This window comes from Zingiber officinale, chromosome 6A (assembly GCF_018446385.1).
Source record: "Zingiber officinale cultivar Zhangliang chromosome 6A, Zo_v1.1, whole genome shotgun sequence".
Taxonomy (NCBI): domain Eukaryota; kingdom Viridiplantae; phylum Streptophyta; class Magnoliopsida; order Zingiberales; family Zingiberaceae; genus Zingiber; species Zingiber officinale.
The window spans coordinates 75080544-75099332 of record NC_055997.1 but is presented as its reverse complement, the minus strand read 5'-3'; the positions used below and the strand labels follow the sequence as shown (position 1 = coordinate 75099332).

Sequence of the window (18789 nt, the reverse complement as noted above, 5' to 3'; positions counted from 1 at the left end):
GAATATTTCTAAAATAAAATTTCATAAATTACTTTAATTTTTTTTAAAATTATAATTTTCTAATAAATTCGGAAACTTTTGAAAAATAGAAATTCTTAAAAATTCAGAATCTTTCAAATTAAAATTTTATAAATTATTTCTAGAATATTTTCAAAATAAAATTTTCTAAATTATTTCAAAATCTTTCCAAAATTGGAATTTTCTAACAAATTAGGAAATTTTTCAAAAATAAAAATTCTTAATAAAATAGAAAATAATTTTGGGAACCACGATTAAACTTTGATACCAATGTTGGTATATTATAACATGATAGTACATATCAAGTATGATGATGTTGGGACTTTTGGACCGCAAAAACCGCTTTTTACGTTACGGAAACCCCGAAGTTCCATGCCACCGGATCCGTGCGAAGATTAAAATTTATCCTAGATCTACACTAGAACTACATGGTAGAGAAGTTATATCTTTGATGCGAAGCCCTTCGCTTATCCCGCTCGTCTCAGGTTCGCCAGATATCAAGGGTGTCAAGTGAACACCCCTCTATGTGTATCCACACGAACAAAAGGTGGAGAAGAAACCTTAGAGTGTGCTAGCACTCTTGAAGGTTTCGGCCAAGGTGGAAGAGAGGGAGAGAAGAAGATGAGAGGAAGAAGATGAAGTTACACACAACAAAATGTAACTCACACAATGAATTAAGTGGTCGACCACTTCAAAGGAGGGGTTTTAAATCTCCATGGGATATCAAGAGTCACAACTCTTGTTCTCCCTCATGATGTCGCACACACATAAGCCAACCTTGATGATGTGGAACATCATAATTGGCCCACCTTATGCCAACTCACAAATGAGATGGCAAATGGTCAAGTCAAACTTGGCCCTTCATCTTCCCTCTTAAGTTAAGTCAAACTTGACTTTTTCTCTCTCATGGTTGATCAAATCTAACCATTTGATTCAAACCAATTTAATTTAATGAATCTATATTCATTGAATTAAATTAACTCAATGAATCCAAATCTAATTAGACTCATTTAACACATGAACCAAATTGAGTCCAACTCAATTAGTTTAATTAGGATTACTCTTAATCCAATTTGATTTATCACATGAACCTAATACTCTTGGTTCATCATATGAACCTAATCTCCATCTAATTACCCTTTGTGTGTGACCCTATAGGTTCTTGTAACGTTGGCAATGCTCCTAAACTCATTTAGAAGCATAAGTAATGAGCGGTATCTAGCAACACATCATTACTACCCAAGTTACAAGAATGTTGAGATCCAACATCACCTTGTGACTACTAATTGTGACTCTTCACAATATATGACAAATGCCCTTCTATGCTTGACATCTAGATTAATCAATTTGAAGCATAGACGGTGTTATCCTCTGATTAATCTAAATCTTGAACTCCAAGTAGACTCACTATAATCAAATGAGCTCAATATCTCATATTGACTCATTCGGGCATGACCATGCACTTAGTGGTCTCACTCTATCAAGAATAACGATGTCACTCCCGTTATATAGGAGGGATAGATCCCATCTACATCACTCACATCCCTCCGCATAATTTGTTACATACCCAGTAATCACCTTTATAGTCCACCCAGTTACGGGTGGCGTTTGACGAAGCTAAAGTATGCAACTCCTTATGTAAGGAACCATGGTGACTTCAGGTCCAAGAACTAATAGTCATACTAATAGTCACATGAGAAAGTATATGACACTCATATAACGATCCATGATACTTTCTCATGGCGGGTCATTCAGTATACATTCTCCAATGCATACCCATGTGTCAACTTGATATCTCTATATCCATGACTTGTGAGATCAAGTCATCGAGTTGACCTACATGCTAGTCTCGTCGCATTAACATTGTCCCTGAATGTTAATACTTGACTAGGAATGATTAAGAGTAGTGTTCTCTATATCATCTCACTATCGATTCAACCAATCGATTGATATAGATAAGAACCTTCTACTCAAGGACGCTATTATACTTAGTTATTTGGCACCAATACAAGTAAGTATAATAACCAAAATAAAAGCCTTTATATACATAGGAATATGATACAATGAGTCCATACAACAATCATCATATGATTGGCTCTAGGGCTCTAACTAACAGATGATGCTTCGACATGATCATAAAATTATGACTCGTATACTTTTGGAATTTAGCACGCACCAACTATGACTCGTAAAATAATTTTATTATCATGTCCAAGCACGATAAGACTCTAATACCACTGTTGGGATATGTCTGATGTGGTGCGTGCTAAAAGATGTTTCGTAAACATGCATAGCAGAAGATATAAATGATAATTCCTAATTATTACAACATACACTACACGCATACAATATGCATCTCATTCAGACATGATCGTAATATAAAATTTTATGAAATATAAATGTATGCTAGGTATACCTGACGGTTCATTAACAAACCTTGTAGAGAACGTTTGCTAGCCTCGCAAGACAAGCCTCCTTCGAAATCAACGAGCAAGCGGTCAATTGATGAGGAGTGGAATTGGAATCAACCAAGTGACACTTGAAAGCTTTGCCTCTATTTGTATCCACGTCGAGCTATCATCAAGAAGACTTTAGAAGTCACGAGTTCCATCCTCGCGAAAGGTACTAGCATTCTGTGCGAAGATGGAGTGATTTGAGAGAACTCTCACGGCATGATTTAGAGAGCGGCGACACCGAAATTGTCGACACTGAATTCGTCGGCAATGAAATCGTCGACACTAAATTTGTCAGCACCAAATTCGTCGACACTGAATTCAATGGCTAGAGATAGCCAACGATAACTCTTGGGTGACAAGAGCTTAGGTAGCGGCTAAATAGAGAGAGAAGAGGATGAGAAGAAGCCCAAATCAAATTAGAGATTTCTCTCAAAAATAAAATCACTACTCTCTTCTCCTCATAGAGGGTATTTATATACTTACATGACTTGGGGGGCAAGTCATCTCCCAAACCTAATAAGCAAAGTCAACCCGATCCATTACCATTAAGATTAAGTTTGGTTCAAAATCAAACCATCTTAGTTCATAATTAAACCAAAGCTTTTTGGTTATTATTAAATCAAGTTATTTCATAACTAAATCAAACTCTTTTTGGTTTATTATCAAACCATAATGAATATATATCTCCTACAATAGTCATGCTTCATCCGTGCTTCCGTTCTGACAAATATCTTTTTATATTTATCCTTTTCATTTGGTCCAACCAAACTCTGTCTCTCTCTTGATTTGAGAATCCAATTTTCAAACTCGTTTCAAGTCTTTAAGATAAATTCGTAGTATGTGTGACCTTATAGGTTCCCAGTTATGTTGGTCGTCCATAATTAACCATTAATTATGAATTAATCATGAGTGGCATCTAGTAGACATCATGATCCTCAATTGATCAAAAAATCAAACGATTAATTCCAGAACCAATTTTGAACATTTCAGTAGCTACAATGAGTCATGTCTCATTCCTTTCACTCGTCTTATGCCCACTTAATTCAGGACATGGTCTATGTGTCAGTTCCGACTAGGGTGACTGCGTCACCTAGGCCAAGTAATACTTTCTTGTCCTGTGGATTCAAGTTACTCGTACATGTGTTCGAGAGTATAATACTTTTAACATGTGTTGCTTTGGCCAAAGACTTTAAGTAACAATCCTAACAAGTGACCATAGGGTATACATCTCCACGCAAGGAGCGGTAAATCCTCTATTGGTTGTTCAAATACCTTCGGGCACTTCGACTTATACCCAATAATCTCGAGTCTACACCTCCATGGAGATGTTTGCTTAAGATGTCAAAGTATAAGTCTCCATGACCAAGGTGACTTGAATATCTCAAGTCGAAGGAAACTTGCACTCAAGCTACAATGAGATCTTCATTGGCATATCTATATATGTAGAGAACCATATGAAGACTTATAGCAGGTCACTTCAATGAACTAGTTACCTTAACTAGCATCCACATTTAACTCTAGATATCTCAATGTCTTTAGCCAGTGAGAAGCAATTGCTTGGTTAGACTAAGGAGTATAACACCTGCTAGTCTCATAGAATTAATGAGTTTGAACTCATCAATTCAACAACTAGGGATTATTTCAATACATTTATAATTGCACATATAGAGATGCTCAATCCAATCACAAGTTCTCTCATGCTATGAATCATATTGTGAAAATTCAGTAAATGAATTTAAGATTCAACCATACACATAGGGAATGCGCACTTAAATAGTGAATTTCATTTATCCAATAAATGATATAATATCTAAGGCGATTGCCTTAGGACACCTCTCCAATATAACAGTTTCTATTTCTATTTACAATTGATAAATACAATTTGAAGCGAGAGTTAGCTTTATATCCTAGTCCGGATCTATTGTATACAACCCTTTATTTTCCAAAAATCATATCAAGATTTTTGGAACCTAAGGTAAACTGTTCCAATGAACTCTTAAGTTCTTTGACTTGAGTTTTCAAAGTTGAATTTTCTTCCTCAAGTTGTTGGACTTGAGTTGAAGTTCCACTTTGAACTTGATCAGTCAAAGGACTTAGGTTTATCACTTCCTTAAGGGATGCTACATCTTTTTAGAGTGACTTGACCCGGACATTAGACTTAGCTAATTTATGTATCAAACAATTTATTAAACTACATAACTATTCTACAGTCGGAGAAAATACCCATTGTTTGGATCGTCTGAAATGAATACGGGTCTGTGGCTTCTCTCAGACTCAGCTTCGAATTCAACTCTGATTTTAGACTCAGACTCAATTTCGACCACTTGTTCCTATGTCGGTAATGCAAGAAAGCTCACCTGAGCTTGTTCTTCTTCCTCTGAGTCTTCCGATGAAGATTCGTCCCAAGTGGCTTTTAAAGCCTTCTTATTTCTCTGCTTCTTGTCTTTTTTGAGGTTTGGACACACCGATTTGAAGTGTCTCTTTTTGTTGTAGCCATAACAAATAACTTCTGACTTACTCTTTGGAGTCTGACTTGGTTCTGCCTAACTCTTTTTGACCTTTGTTTGTATCACCTTCTTGGTTTTGCATTTACTGAATCCCTTCTTTTTCTTGTAAAATTTTTGAACTAGGTTGACCAGTTCGGCGGTGATCTCATCTTCATCTTCGAAATCTGATTCGTCTTCGAATTCGAGTTCAAGTTGGTACTTGGGCTTCAACTTCTTATTTGTGAGTTTTCCTGCAAGTAATACAATACCTTTCTCGACCAGAGTAGCATTAGTTTGTTTATGTAATTCAAACTCAGAAAATAACTCATCTAATTTAATTAATGAAAGATTCTTGGAAACTTTGTAAGCATCTACCATGGATGCCCACAAAGTATTCCTTGGAAAAGCGTTTAAGGTGTACCTTATGATGTCTTGATTCTTCACTTTCTGACTGATCGTGTGAAGATCGTTGAGGAGATCTTAGATCTAGGCATGCAGCTGACTCGCTCTTCTTGCATCTTAATATTATATAATTTATTTAAAATTAAATCGCTTTTTCATACCTTGGTGTCGGAGGTTCCTTCATGCAGCTCGATCAATTTCTCCCACAGTTCCTTGGCGTTGTTGAAAGGATTAACCCAGTTCAGGTCTTCTTTGGTTAGGTCACACTATAAGGTCTAAGTAGCTTTAGTGTCAACCTCGATCTGCTTTTTTGTTGGTGCGCCCCATTTGTTACAGGCGATGGACATTCCATTCTTAGTGAAAAATCACTACAAAAAAAAAGCTAATAGACAACGCTTTTAAAGCGTTGTCTTTGTGCCTGAAAAAGCGTTGTTAAAAGCACTGTTGTTAAAAGTCTGCTCAACGACAACGCTTTTAAAGCGTTGTCGTTTGTAGCGAAGACAACGCTTTTGCAATACTATTACAACGCTTTAAAAGCGTTGTTATTTTTTACAAAGACAACACTTTTTGCAACGCTTTAAAAGTATTGTCGTTTTAAAGAAAAAAATAAAAAAAATTATTTAAAAATTATTATTTTTATATTTACGAAACTATTATTTTTCTTTTACCATGTCTAGATTCGAATTTTACATATAATCAACTCAGCTAATGATTTCAAACTCATACCAAAATAATAGAATTCTGACATTGAAGTAATATTAGTATTTAATTACATGAGAAGCTAGTAAATATCAAAATTAACACTAATTCTGTTTCAAAGTAGATAGTGATATTCACAAATAAAACAAAAGAGCACAAAATAACTAGCCGACCTCGAAGCCAACAATCTGTTTACTTCTACTAGCTACACTCAAAAATTATTATCGGCTTAAGAACGGGACAAAACAATACAGTAATTATTACCACAATACTGAAGAAATAGCTTGTCTTTCTCAATCTTTTACAGGACTAAGCAATTGGATTTTGCCTAGGATCTTTGTGAGCTTTGAACAGATTGAACAGTTGGCCTGAAATATAAACAAAAAATTACAGTCAATAGTTTGAACCAAAAAATTACTTCTACTAGCTATTTTTTATAAATGAACCAAAACTCATTACTCAGAAATGAAATGCTTGCAGAAAAAAAGCTTGCAGAAATACAGCATTTCTTCAAACTGCAGAAAGAAAGTTTGCAGAAATGAAACGCATTCTAAACTCTAACAAATAAAACATGTGAATGAGCCTTTAAAGTATTCAATTGCTAATGCTATCAACAAAATCCGGCTTCAAAATCATTAATCTTGATCATAGAAAAAAAACATCCTGATAAGTATTACAGGCAATCAAAATGTTGGTAACGTACATAACCGAGAATGCATGCCTTTACCAGGTCCACCAGCAGAGAATGATCCACCACCTCCCATAAGCACCTGCAACATTCATTATTCATTATGAATCACGGGGTGAGCAAAAAAAAAAAATAATCCTGTGAGTAGCATATCCTTTCAAGACACACTGTGAGTTTAATTTGACACTTCAACCTGAAGAACGGTTGCTGCCATTGCTTCCTTCTCTTGATGCCAACCTCCAGGAATTTCAAATGCAAGTGCAATATGAGTGCTCTGTTTCCAGTGAGAAAAGATCATTGACATGTAAGATGAAATCCAAAGATAGGGCCCAATTATCCACTAACCGGTAAATCAGATTGACATCTATACTCTCCTCCAACATAGACAGATTTTGGCTCTTGTGGACGTGGCACTTTTGGAAGATCAGATAAAAGTGGTTCAGCTAGTGATACCAATTCCTCGTGTTCCACACCTGAGGCTGCAAGTACTATCCTAGGAGCAGTATAGTTCTCATGTAATTATTATATTGACAGTCAAGTCAACAATCTACAATTTGAGAAAGTAAATGGAGTGACAAAAGGAAACCTATCTTATAGAAACGAACCCCTCCAATATGGTTCCATTTAAATGGCTTATTGCAGACTCTGGAGCAATTAAAGGATTTGCCAAGGCACCAGAATATCCTGCTGAATGAACAGGATTTGCCAAGGCACCAGAATATCCTGCTGAATGAACAACCTCTAAAAGCAAACCCTGAGGATTGCTAGAGAGCTCTCCTAGCTCTGTCTTCAATTTCTTAAGCTGTGATAGTGAAATGAAAATTTACTAGTGAACTTCTAACAGTAAAGTAAGAATGCTTGAGCATACGTTTTCCCCAATCAAGGACAACAGCATTCTTGACACTATCTATAAGCACCTCAACCATTTGAGGCGTGTACAATTTCAGAGCATCGTAAGTGTAACCCATCTGTTCACGAGAAGCTGATGCTTTAGCACTTCCGCCTATGGCTTCTATTTCACGTACCATTCGCAACTGACTCCTATTTCTTGTGGTTTTGAATGACATTCTTTCTAAAAGATGAGTAGCACCAAATGACAATGGGGTCTCATATATTGAACCACAGTCAACATACAGTCCTATGGATGCAACTGGGCTCTGAACAAACATATCCAATTACGAGATACTTAAAACAAAGAACATCAAGTAGAAATTACAGGAATAACTAATTTAAAACATACAGGTGTTGTTTCAGAGGCAATTTTGGCACCATTAGGAAGGGTTGTGATCTTTGTCTTGCCCAGCTCATTGTGAACTTTTAGCAATTAGCAAGACACAAGAAGAGAATAGAAGCATTTACCTCTATTCCTTGTTAATAGAACAAACAGTTAATGCATGTAACTAGAGGAGTCCTCCTATAACTTGAGTAATATTTCATAAATTTCCAGAGACTTATGAAAAGATACAATAGAAACCTCTACGAATATTTTTTCTATATAACTTACAAGAAAAATCAGCTCAATCAAAAACTGAATTCCGAATGAGATGCTGATTAGATAAACTATTTCCCATCGTCTCTAACAAATTAAAGCATTTATAATTGTATTAAGGAGAAATAATTAAGTCACATCGGATAAATAAATCATCAGATTATTCATTAACAAGCGACACTAACCCACCCCATAGTCCAACAAAGAAAATCATTAATGTCCAAGAATGAAATATGGACTGGCCAATTCTACATTAGCAGTTTCAAGTCTGGGAAGAGCTCAAATTTCTCTTCAAACTCCATTGTTTAAAGCTTGAATATGCAACCGAAACAAACATCAATTCCTTTTTATCATCTGTTGATTATGAATACAAACAGGCAATTAAGAATTCAATTAAAATATTTTTCTAGTGATTACTGGGATCTGTGTATTGACTTGAATATGTTTGTTTCTTTTGGCCAGATGATAAAAAGGTAGTATTTTAAGCAAAATCAACAAGCAAAAGTAAATGTTGTCACTACAACTTCCTTTTCCTACATGTCTGCCCAATTGGGGCAAAAATAAGACTAAGGAATTGGATAAAATCTAATTCCTTCTCCTCTCCTCTTTCTTCCTTGTGAAGGGATGAAATTGACAAATATTTTTTACTTTTTAATACTTGCTATTAAAAAGTGTATGAAAATAGGACAACGATGCAAGAAAAATCACAATTTCAAAGGTCAAGATTCAAAATTCATGTCAACAACCATAAAAATAAAACCATCAAAACAAAGAGCAAATTATTTACAAAATGTGCAATGCTATAATCTAAAAATGATACAGTCATCATAGAAGCAACTGATGTAAGAATTATATAGAGTAACAGGTTAAGAAACATAGCACTCCACAACATATGTAGGCGATTCAAAAATCTAGGGATCTCGCTTCGTAATAAGTTTAGATTATATCTCTTAAAGGGAGATAGGCTTACTCACTTTCATTGATCCTCCGATGAATGTTTTGAAGATTGGGTGGTTGCAGTGCTTCTTCTTCGAGTTCCTATATCATCACTCGTATCTCAGTACAAAAAAGTGAACCTGTTGTGATAATGTTAAGGCAGAAGTTGTAGAATGACTAAAATAAAAAATAGAAGAAGAAAAAATAGAGGCAAAAAAGACCTCTTTCGTTGGCAATATGAGCTCATCCACACAGGCAATTCAACAAACAAGTTAGCTTCAACCCTAAACGAGTAGTGAGAAGGTACCTGGAACCAGATCCTCCTCCCCTTATCCCACAATGCAAGTGAGGCGGATAAGGAGGCTCAGGCTTGTTTGGGTGGTGGGAATCGAGGAAGACGAGCACAGGCCACTCCGTCTCGCAGAAATGCCTAGCTAACCTCGCTGCCTCCTCTACCATGGAGGAAATCTGCCTGTTGGGCTCGATCGGGGCCTGCCCCTCGCATCCACAGACAGTGATAAGATCATGGAAGAACGTTAAAAAAAATGGAAATTTTGCAAGGAAGGAAGAGAAGTATGCATGAATACACATCGCAGATCTGTAAATTGCTAAACACCCACTCAACCTCAGATCTGTAAAGAATACACATGAATCGAGCAGAAAACCCCCAAATAAACATCCTGACCAGAGAAGGAATAAATCGAAGGAGCGATCGGACGAAAATAAGCGTGGGAAAGGGCGAGATGTAACCTCTTGTTCGACGAGCGGCTTGAACTGCATGAGCTGCGCGATCTGCTCGTCCAGGTTGCCATGGGTGTCCGAGGCCAGCACTGGACTCACGCTCATCTTGTCCTCCTTATACCAGTCACCGCCTCAACGTCGGGGGCGAAGGAGGCGAAGAGATGGGTCGATCTGTCGTGGTCGATCGCCTCAGCATTGGGATCTATCGCTTGACGAAGGTGTGGTCTTGACGGAGAGGAGTTCGGAGGAGTGGTTCGCCGGAGAGGAGTTGGATGGAGAAGGCCGCATGAGATGAGGAGTTGGGAGAAGGGTTCGGGATAAAAAATGATCGGAAGATAGGAGTTGGGAGAAGGGTTCGGGTTTTTTACTCCTTACTTAGATCCAACGGTTTGTATTAATCAAGATTTAGATGAGAACTTAACAATAGACAACACTTTTTAAAAAACGTTGTCGTAAATACTAAAACAAAGTCTAATAGACAACGCTTTTTACGAAGCATTGTCTTTGACCTGTAAAAATCACTAATCGACAACGGTTTTTAGAAAAGCGTTGTCTATTAATAAGAAAATAATGAAATGGACAACGCTTTTCACTAAAAGCGTTGTTAAAAAAAATAGACAACGCTTTTTACAAAAACCGTTGTTGTTTAAGTGTTGTAGAATCCCAATTTTCTTGTAGTGAATGTAAATCAATCTGGATTATGATCCATATTTCCACTTGAGTCTTCAGGTGGTACTCAGATCCATTTGGCCCTTTTAGTAGCCGAAATCCTCGCCAGAGAAAAGAGGCGGGCGGACGGTACTGTAACTTTCTTAATGGGTCATTTCGAAAATCTCATAAAAGGAAAAAAAATAAGATGTATCAAGACTTGGTCTTGGATTAGCAATGCAGGAAAAGAATAAAAAAAAATAGCTCAAATGGTGTTGAACCAATTTCGAGAAAAATAAAAAAAATGAGAAATTTGTCAGAAGAGGTTATTATACCAATTCTGACTTATGACAAAAATTTTAAAATGTAAAACTAACTTATTACACCAATTTTTTTTAAAAGAAATATATTTTTTTGTTAAAAAATTTGAAAAAGCAATGAACTGCTCTTATGGTGGTTACATCAATTCAGAGTACCTCACTCTGATACCAATTGTAGGATTAAAAAGTGCGCTAAAGGGAGGGGGGGTGAATAGCGTTCATGACTTTTTTCACGTTTTTTGTAAAGCAATAGAGAAAATGCTGCGAAAATAAAGAAGTAAAAGAAGAACTACAAAAACCAAGTTAACACATTGTTTTTACTTGGTTCGAAGTCTATGACGACTCTTACTCCAAGACCCACACTCATTGACTATTTACTTTGGACAATCCACTAAAATTTCGAACATTTAAACAATTAGTTTGAAATGAAAGTACATGTAAACTAAAATTAATTATACCGACAACTTCGAAATGGAAGCTCGTGCGTAGTCGTCGTCGGGACAACGCTTAGGCGTCGTGGAGAGCTTTTGGGAGCAGCGCGCAAGAACGGGAGATGTAGAGAGTTGTTGTCGCTTGTATTGAAGTTCTATACAAAGGGTTGGTCGAACAAGGCTTTTATGGAGCGTTAAAGGCGCCTCTAGCCTTGTTCGAGGCGCCTCTAGGTGTAAATCTGATCCCTTAAGCTTCGGTCGTGATAAGTTGCCTAGACTCCGACCTTTATCCGCTCGAGGGCACCTTCCAAGTGCTCCGAGGAGCCTCTGATGCGCTCCTAAGCGCCTTCCATACACTCTAGGGCTCCTCCCCACAACGAGAACTTTATCCTCAAATTTCATCCGCTCGGGACACCTTCACCCTATCCAGGGCACCTTCACTTAGCTCCGAGGCTCCTTCATGCATCTCCGAGGCGCCTCCATGCATCTCCGAGACTCCTCGAGCACTGTTGACCCAAGGCTCACTTATGTAGGTCTGTTCAACCGGTCGGTTAATTGGTTTACCAATTTATCGGTTCCAGTTAATTCTGGTTTCACACATTTTATGTAAAACCAATTAACTAACCGGTATTATCGGTTCCGATCGGTTAATCGGTTCCAACTGAGAACTGGTAAAGGCTATTGAGCTTGGGTAATTGGACTTAGTGGAATGGGTTATTGGGTTTTTTTTTACAAACTAATTAACTAAAGGTCCAACTAAAAATTCTCCAAAGAAAATCAGTTGGTTCTCAGGTTTATTGGTTTACCAGTTAAACTGGTAAAAAAAAAAAATCCTAAACTAGGAACCAACCAGTAAATCGAAAAAATGGGTAAACCGGAACACTACCGGTTACGTTCCGGTCCGATTTTCGATTTCTCAATTTTTTGCATAGCCCTAAACTTATGCATTTTTACTCATGCAAAATATGTTAGTTCAAATACAAAAAGATATCCTACAAAACATAGTTAACATAATAGTATTTTGATAGTTTCAAAATTGTCCAGTTCTGACTTTCAGATTTTTAGTAAAATCGTAGGTCGAGCTGATGCCTACTATTCCCTCAACAGGGAACACACCCTCACCTATTTCTCTCAAGAGAGTTACCTTTTGCCAAACACTTATTTGGACTTTTGCTTAGCATCTGACGTGGACCTCCGAGACTTTCGCTAGATGTCTGATATTCAATCCGCCTAGACTTCCGTCTGGTGTTCGTGATCTCATGACTTCTACCCAATGTCTTGATTTGCTAAATGCTCAGTTCCTTGATCAAGACTTCATGTTTAGTTCTTTGACCAGGACTTTATGCTTAATTTCTTGATCAAGACTTCGTGCTCAGTTCCTTAACTAGAACTTCATTATTTAACCTCAACTATAACTTACTTGTAGACCCTGATAAACTTGTTTAATCATAACACAAGTTAGCTCGTACTTTCATCACCAACCATTTCTAATTGTCTACTCGCAGTTGTGTTCCGGGCAGATGAATCTAATGGGTATAAATGGACATCACAGATGATGCCATATTATATTAGAATAATTGCACTGTTGAGGCAGACCATGATAAGGCGGTATAGACGCACATGGTTTTATCCTCCGCGCCGCTGAATTTATTGGAAAAACTCGGGCTCTGTCTAGGCGGTCATGGGCCGAATACTCGTGGGAGAAAATAGCCCACGAATTTGTCTTCACGATTAGAAGTTCAGTATAGGAATAACCTTATAAAGACGGCGAGACCACAGAGGTCAGCTGCTAGAGCACTGCCATGGTATTTCTGGGATTTATTCTTAAGACCGGTAGAAAGATTGCATGGTACCAGACCAATGATCTTTTAAATTAGTCGGATCATACTAACTGAAAACTTAGGTTATCAAAAATAAATAAATAAATAAATAATAGTAAATCAAACTAGCTAAGAAGCGAAGCCCCTCCTTGGCACAGTGCAACATTAATGTGTTTGATGGATGCAGGTAGTACCACGGTTGAAATTCAATTGAAGGATAAGGACAGATTTTACAATGGATTTTTTATTGTGAAAGTTAGCTTTGGAAGTTGAATGAGAAGGCTGCTCACATCGTCGAGTTTGTAGGCTATGGAAGTCGACTGTTGAATAAATTATCACGAGCATTTTTTAATTTATTAATAGATGAAACAAAAGGAAGGCTGCTCACGTTATCGAGTCTATACATCTTTATCTCGATTAAAAAAAATATTCAAATCCTAATTGGAATTTTATATTCTAGGAGATAGATAAATTAGGGGGAAAAAATATACTCTCATCGGATTAATCTTTCTTTATCGTTTCTCGTTTTCTCTTTCTTATACCTTGGTAATCAATTGCTATTCAACAAAAGTCTAAGGAATTAAATTAGCTGCCATGGAAAAAAATAAGTAAATAAAAATCCTAACAAATAAGCAATTAGTTCTTGAGAAACAAAATTCAACTCTTTATGAAGAAAATAACCATCTAGTCCTTGTTAATGTGCATCAGATGCATGGAAAAAACGAGTGCCTGTAAGACTTTCAAATGAACAAAAAAGTGATGCAATTGACACAAACAAACTTCAAAAGTCAAACTTCAAAGTCAGAGTAGAACAGAGCTAAGACTTACAGGGAATTCAAATCCACAAAGACACAAAGTATGAACACTTTCAGTTTAGTGGCCTTCATACTTACAACCACCTTACAGAGTTTAGATCATTTACGTCCAAAGCCACAACACATCCTGTTGCAAAGCAACAATGGAACCATAACCAGTTAATTTACATTTTCACTTTGTCCAGGAGACGATCCATGATCTCAGAAAGTATCTCCAGGAACATGGCCTCGTGAGTGCCTGGAAGGACAGCATCGTTGGCTTCGTGGATCATCTCCTCAATTTTTGATTCCTTGTTAATTGTTTCCCTACACATAATGCTTCCGATATCATATGGAGTCAGCCCCCTTTCCGCTCCTTTCTTTAAGAGCATGGTTGAGATGCGCAGAGTACGAGCACATTCAGGCGAGAGATTCCACCCGTAGAATTTAAGAAGGGTGATGTCTTCTTCAGCATCTAGTGCTTTTATGTAATTAATGGTCGCATCATTGAAGTGCTGACGGGCTTGAGGCCAATAAAGCCACTCAAATGTACAATCTTCAAACTGAAACAGTGGCATAGATACTCAACAATGTGGAATACTAAACATGAATAAAGAAATTAATTGATCGTCTCTGATCCAAAGCAGACAATATATAATGATCAGGAAGGCTGTGCTGAAAAGAAAATATGCTACTCAACATTTAACAGATGTTAAAAACATTGCACCAAACTTGATAACAAGGCACAGCTCGGATCGAAAGAGGATAACAAAGATCGTGAAGCCCATGCTAAAAACAAAAGATGTTATCCTATATAGCATTGCACCAAACTCAATAGTAAGGCACATAATGCACATGAGTTCAGATTGATTGTAGTTAGCTTGCTTGTTATGTAACAATCGAAAATATGACAACTTATTGAAAATAACAGAAGTGAGAATGAGGACACATAAAATGAGTGTGTGCGTGCACATGCTAAAGTTAATGGTGACTAAATGTAAGTAAAATAATGCAATCACAACTCCAACAGGAAGATTGAGCGGTAATTTTGAAACATGATTTTGGCCCAAGGGTAATGAAATTTGAAAGAAGCAATGTTCTTAGAAAGATGATTTGAAATCAAGATGCATGATATTTTTTTAGAGAAAACTTGACGAACGGTTGAGCAAGCATCTAGTGAGGTGGTTGAGTCTTCTAGAATTCTTGATAATCTTTGGTAAGCATGTCAACATATCTTGTTATTGATAAGATCAAATCAGATAAGCTTTTTTTATCAACTTTAGGAGAAATGTACAAGAGGTTTATAACTATATTGACAACAATCAGAACAAACATAAGGCCTCAAATGCAGATTATATACATTCTCAATGGATCAATAAATAATTTGCTTATGAATTTGGAAAAGATTCAAAATATCAAGATAAATAAAGACAAATGAAGGACAGACTTGAAGGACTGAAAAAGAGAGAGAAAGAGAATATTAACATTTTACTGCAACAAAAATAAATGCTGCACTTACATTCTCGGGCAAGCAATATCCATGATCAATGGGAACCAGCATCGTATGTCCTTCATTCTTGCACATTAATATATTTCCAGCATGGCGATCAGCATTTGCCAACCGAATATCCAGAACAGATATCTTATGAACCTCCTGCACAGGAAATGCTCGAGGCCCCATATCCTCACAGCTCCCATAGTTTTCAACAAATGCTTGTAAGGATCCAATCTTGAAATTCTTGGACGCACGGTTGTACGCTTCAGAATGATGGAAACCAGTATCAGAGCACCGCACCATGGCTGTTGGAGGAACACCAGCAAACCCTGCTTCATCAGCTAAACGCTTCCCGCCAACAGGGTGATCAAGGATGTATGCTGCAACCTCCCTTATTGCTCCTTCTCCAACACGTGTCCCTTTCTTCAACCCTTCACCATCAGTTGACAAAGGAAGTCCTCGAGGATTATTTTCAGCCATTGGCTCCTCGTCAATTGGCTTGAAGACAGCTACATACTCTTGACCTGAATCATCTTGCATAAAGTATGCTCCCCCGGTGCCATCTGAAGACATTATTGGTAAATTACCCTTCTCCAACCCTAAGGAAGCAGAATTGATCAGTTTTGTAATCATCGGAGACAATTCAATTTTTGGATCTATAACAGGCTCAATCCACAAATCCTTGTACAGAAGGTTCCTAGAAACTATTTGAAGATCATGGGTTCCATCCTTTTCCGTCACAGTGGGGGCATCAATTGACAGCTCAAAGTCCTTTTCAAAAGGTTTAGTCCTAACTTTTGCACATTTACGGATAAGCAAATGAATCACAGCATCATTTTTCCTACTGATATCATCAATCAACTGGTGATCATCAAGCTCCTCGCCATCACATATGAGCTTATGGTTGTCAACATCGTCCAGGCTCTTATCCCTCTTTGCAAGCTGCTGCTTGATGTACCCAACATTGCGGTTCCGTTCAACTTGGAAATTATGTGTTTCCCCAGAGATAGTTCTCACAGTGATATATTGGAGATCGGAAAGCCTAACCACAAGGTGCAAAACATTTCCATCGCCCACCCGATAGTCGCGGACCAGGCTATTATTCCGTGCCAGCTCCCTGCCGCCAAACACCAGCTTCGGCGTCTTCACTGCAAATTTCTGGATCCGAAGCTTCACAGAGGCAATCGATTCGGACTCCAATACTCGCAAAGGAATCACAGACGGCCCAGGGACCTGGAGAAAAATAAGGATGGACTCCTGCGAACAATGCGGAGATCGGCTGCCGTCAAAACGTACAGAGGTCATGGGCGAGTCCTCCCGAATGGGGCTGAGAGCAAGAATTCCAGACGACGACATCTTCCGACCGTGACAGGAAAGAATCAGAGAACCCCCTTTTGCGTCTACGAGGGAAGGAGGAAGAAGAAAGGCGAGATTTTCCCCTTCAAAGTCTACCGCCCAATCTCAACTATATCCATATTCCCTCCATCGAAGGGGAAAGACCTAAAAGATCTAGAATCGACTGAAACCCTAAAATCGGAAGAAGATTGCAAAGGAAAATTCCAGAAAACCTTCCGAAATCCGCCTAAGCAAAGACGCCGCCGAAGCATCAACCAGGAACGAACTTATCCGATCAACATGCCGATTACCAGAGGGGAAAAAAAGCACGACGATTGATCCGCAGAGATCGACGATTCTTACCGGAGGGCGAAGAACCGAAGACGGACGGAATCAAATCGCGAGGAGGGGGCCGTACCCAAGGAAACCTCGCTTTTTGATGCGTCTCCTTGCTTGCTTTCTCGCTCGCGATCCGAATGCTAAATTTAGCTTCTTTGACTCCGGTTGTTCACCGTCGAGGCTCGGGAGGGAGAAGATTTGGGGGACGAGGCGATCGGACCGAGCTTTACGACGTGGAAGAGAAGTAACGGCGTCACAATGGAGCGGTCGCAGGTGGCTTCCTGGAAGGAGACGGGAGACTCAAATTGACATTTAAGTCCCTGCTTTTTCAGATATCATTACTTGGGAGACACGAAGAGTACGCTCCTTTCCCATTTGGTAATTTTCATTTTTTCCTTTTTTTTTTTCAAAATGCAGCCTAAGGTTTCATTACTTTTGAAATAACTTTTAAGATTTTACTTCTGTTGAATGATTTAGATAGCAATTCAAAATAGATTTCAGCATTTTTAACAATAAAATAATATCTTTATATAATATTTTAACAGTAATACAATATTGAAAATATCTTTAAACATTACCCTTAAAGTTCATTTATTTTTAAAAATGACGTCAGTAGTGACGTCAATTTTTGACGACGGTTTCATCTGGCACCAAAACCGCGTAACTATAAAAGAAAGTCAAAAAAATCCACTTAGATTACCTTTGACAAGTCTCTACCAGTAAGATTCTACCACGTCACTTCCAAATACCAGCCATAGATTTTCTATCCAAGTTCAATTTGGCCGGTTTGATTGGCAGGTAGTTAACTTAGTTTTATGGTAAATTTCATGACTTAAGTAAAAAAAACAATATATAAGGCTAGAAGCTGAGATATTAATCCATTACAAGGATCAACACCTCCAAAGTTTTAAAATGGTCATCGCTTAGGGCATGTTGTTTTTTTAAGGTTTTTTCTTTTTTGAAACATGTGCTAAAAACTTGATCATCATTGTGGCCAGATTTTTTATTTTAAAAACTTTTAGCTGGATTCGGATTTATCGAACCTAAGTTTTTAAATATTAGTGGGTCATAGTAGAAGATTAATAATTTTTTAATATAATTTAATTGTTTTTAATGTTTTTTGTCCCGTCTTTTCTATTTATTTTATTCGAACGTTGTTTTACTATTTTTTCTGACCGTTATTTCTACCCCTTTTTTTCAAACTAATTTTTGAACGTTGTTTTTTCAATTTTTCTAATCAATTTTTTTCCCAACGGTTGGGTTAATTTTGGCTTTTATCTATCAATCATCTTTTTTAAATTTTTCTCCTTCATCTTACACCCAAAATCATTCCATTCTTTTTTTTAAAATCCATTTCATCCTTTGTTCTTTCTAAATGAATCCAAATTATTGTAGAGGTTTTAGAATTTTTTCCAATTCTGAAAATGTAACTTTGCAGAGTTCATGTAATCATCCTGATGTTCAATATTTTTAGTTTTCTATTTTCACACACTATCCTTAAAATTTTCCAAATGTTTCATACATTTCACAATTTACTCCAAATTTTTAAAGATCTCAAAATTTACCCGCTCCTCTGAGTAATACCTCTCAACCTCCATTTTCTATGTATCCTCCCTAATATTGACAGTAATAACGTCTTCTTCTTATGAAATTTCTTCTTCACAATCCTCATTCAAGCTCTCAAACGAATCA

The 18789-nt window shown here is 37.4% G+C and overlaps 2 protein-coding genes across 2 annotated transcripts; both read right to left on the bottom strand.

Annotated features, from left to right (window-relative positions):
• Positions 1-6151: 6151 nt before the first annotated feature.
• Positions 6152-9765, bottom strand: LOC121994942 (probable mitochondrial-processing peptidase subunit alpha-2, chloroplastic/mitochondrial). Its single transcript, XM_042548817.1, has 9 exons — positions 9482-9765; positions 9213-9276; positions 7990-8073; positions 7617-7906; positions 7350-7558; positions 7095-7267; positions 6943-7023; positions 6765-6831; positions 6152-6429 (listed from the first exon to the last, which is right to left on the bottom strand). Exons 1-9 carry the CDS (start codon positions 9763-9765, stop codon positions 6371-6373), a joined length of 1311 nt encoding a protein of 436 aa, XP_042404751.1. The 3' UTR covers positions 6152-6370.
• Positions 9766-13879: 4114 nt separating this feature from the next.
• Positions 13880-17373, bottom strand: LOC121996584 (phosphatidylinositol 4-kinase gamma 4-like). The gene is made up of 2 exons (XM_042550596.1): positions 15448-17373; positions 13880-14491 (listed from the first exon to the last, which is right to left on the bottom strand). The coding sequence occupies exons 1-2, from the start codon at positions 16777-16779 to the stop codon at positions 14114-14116; spliced, it is 1710 nt and encodes a 569-aa protein (XP_042406530.1). The 5' UTR covers positions 16780-17373; the 3' UTR covers positions 13880-14113.
• Between the last annotated feature and the right edge of the window lie 1416 nt (positions 17374-18789).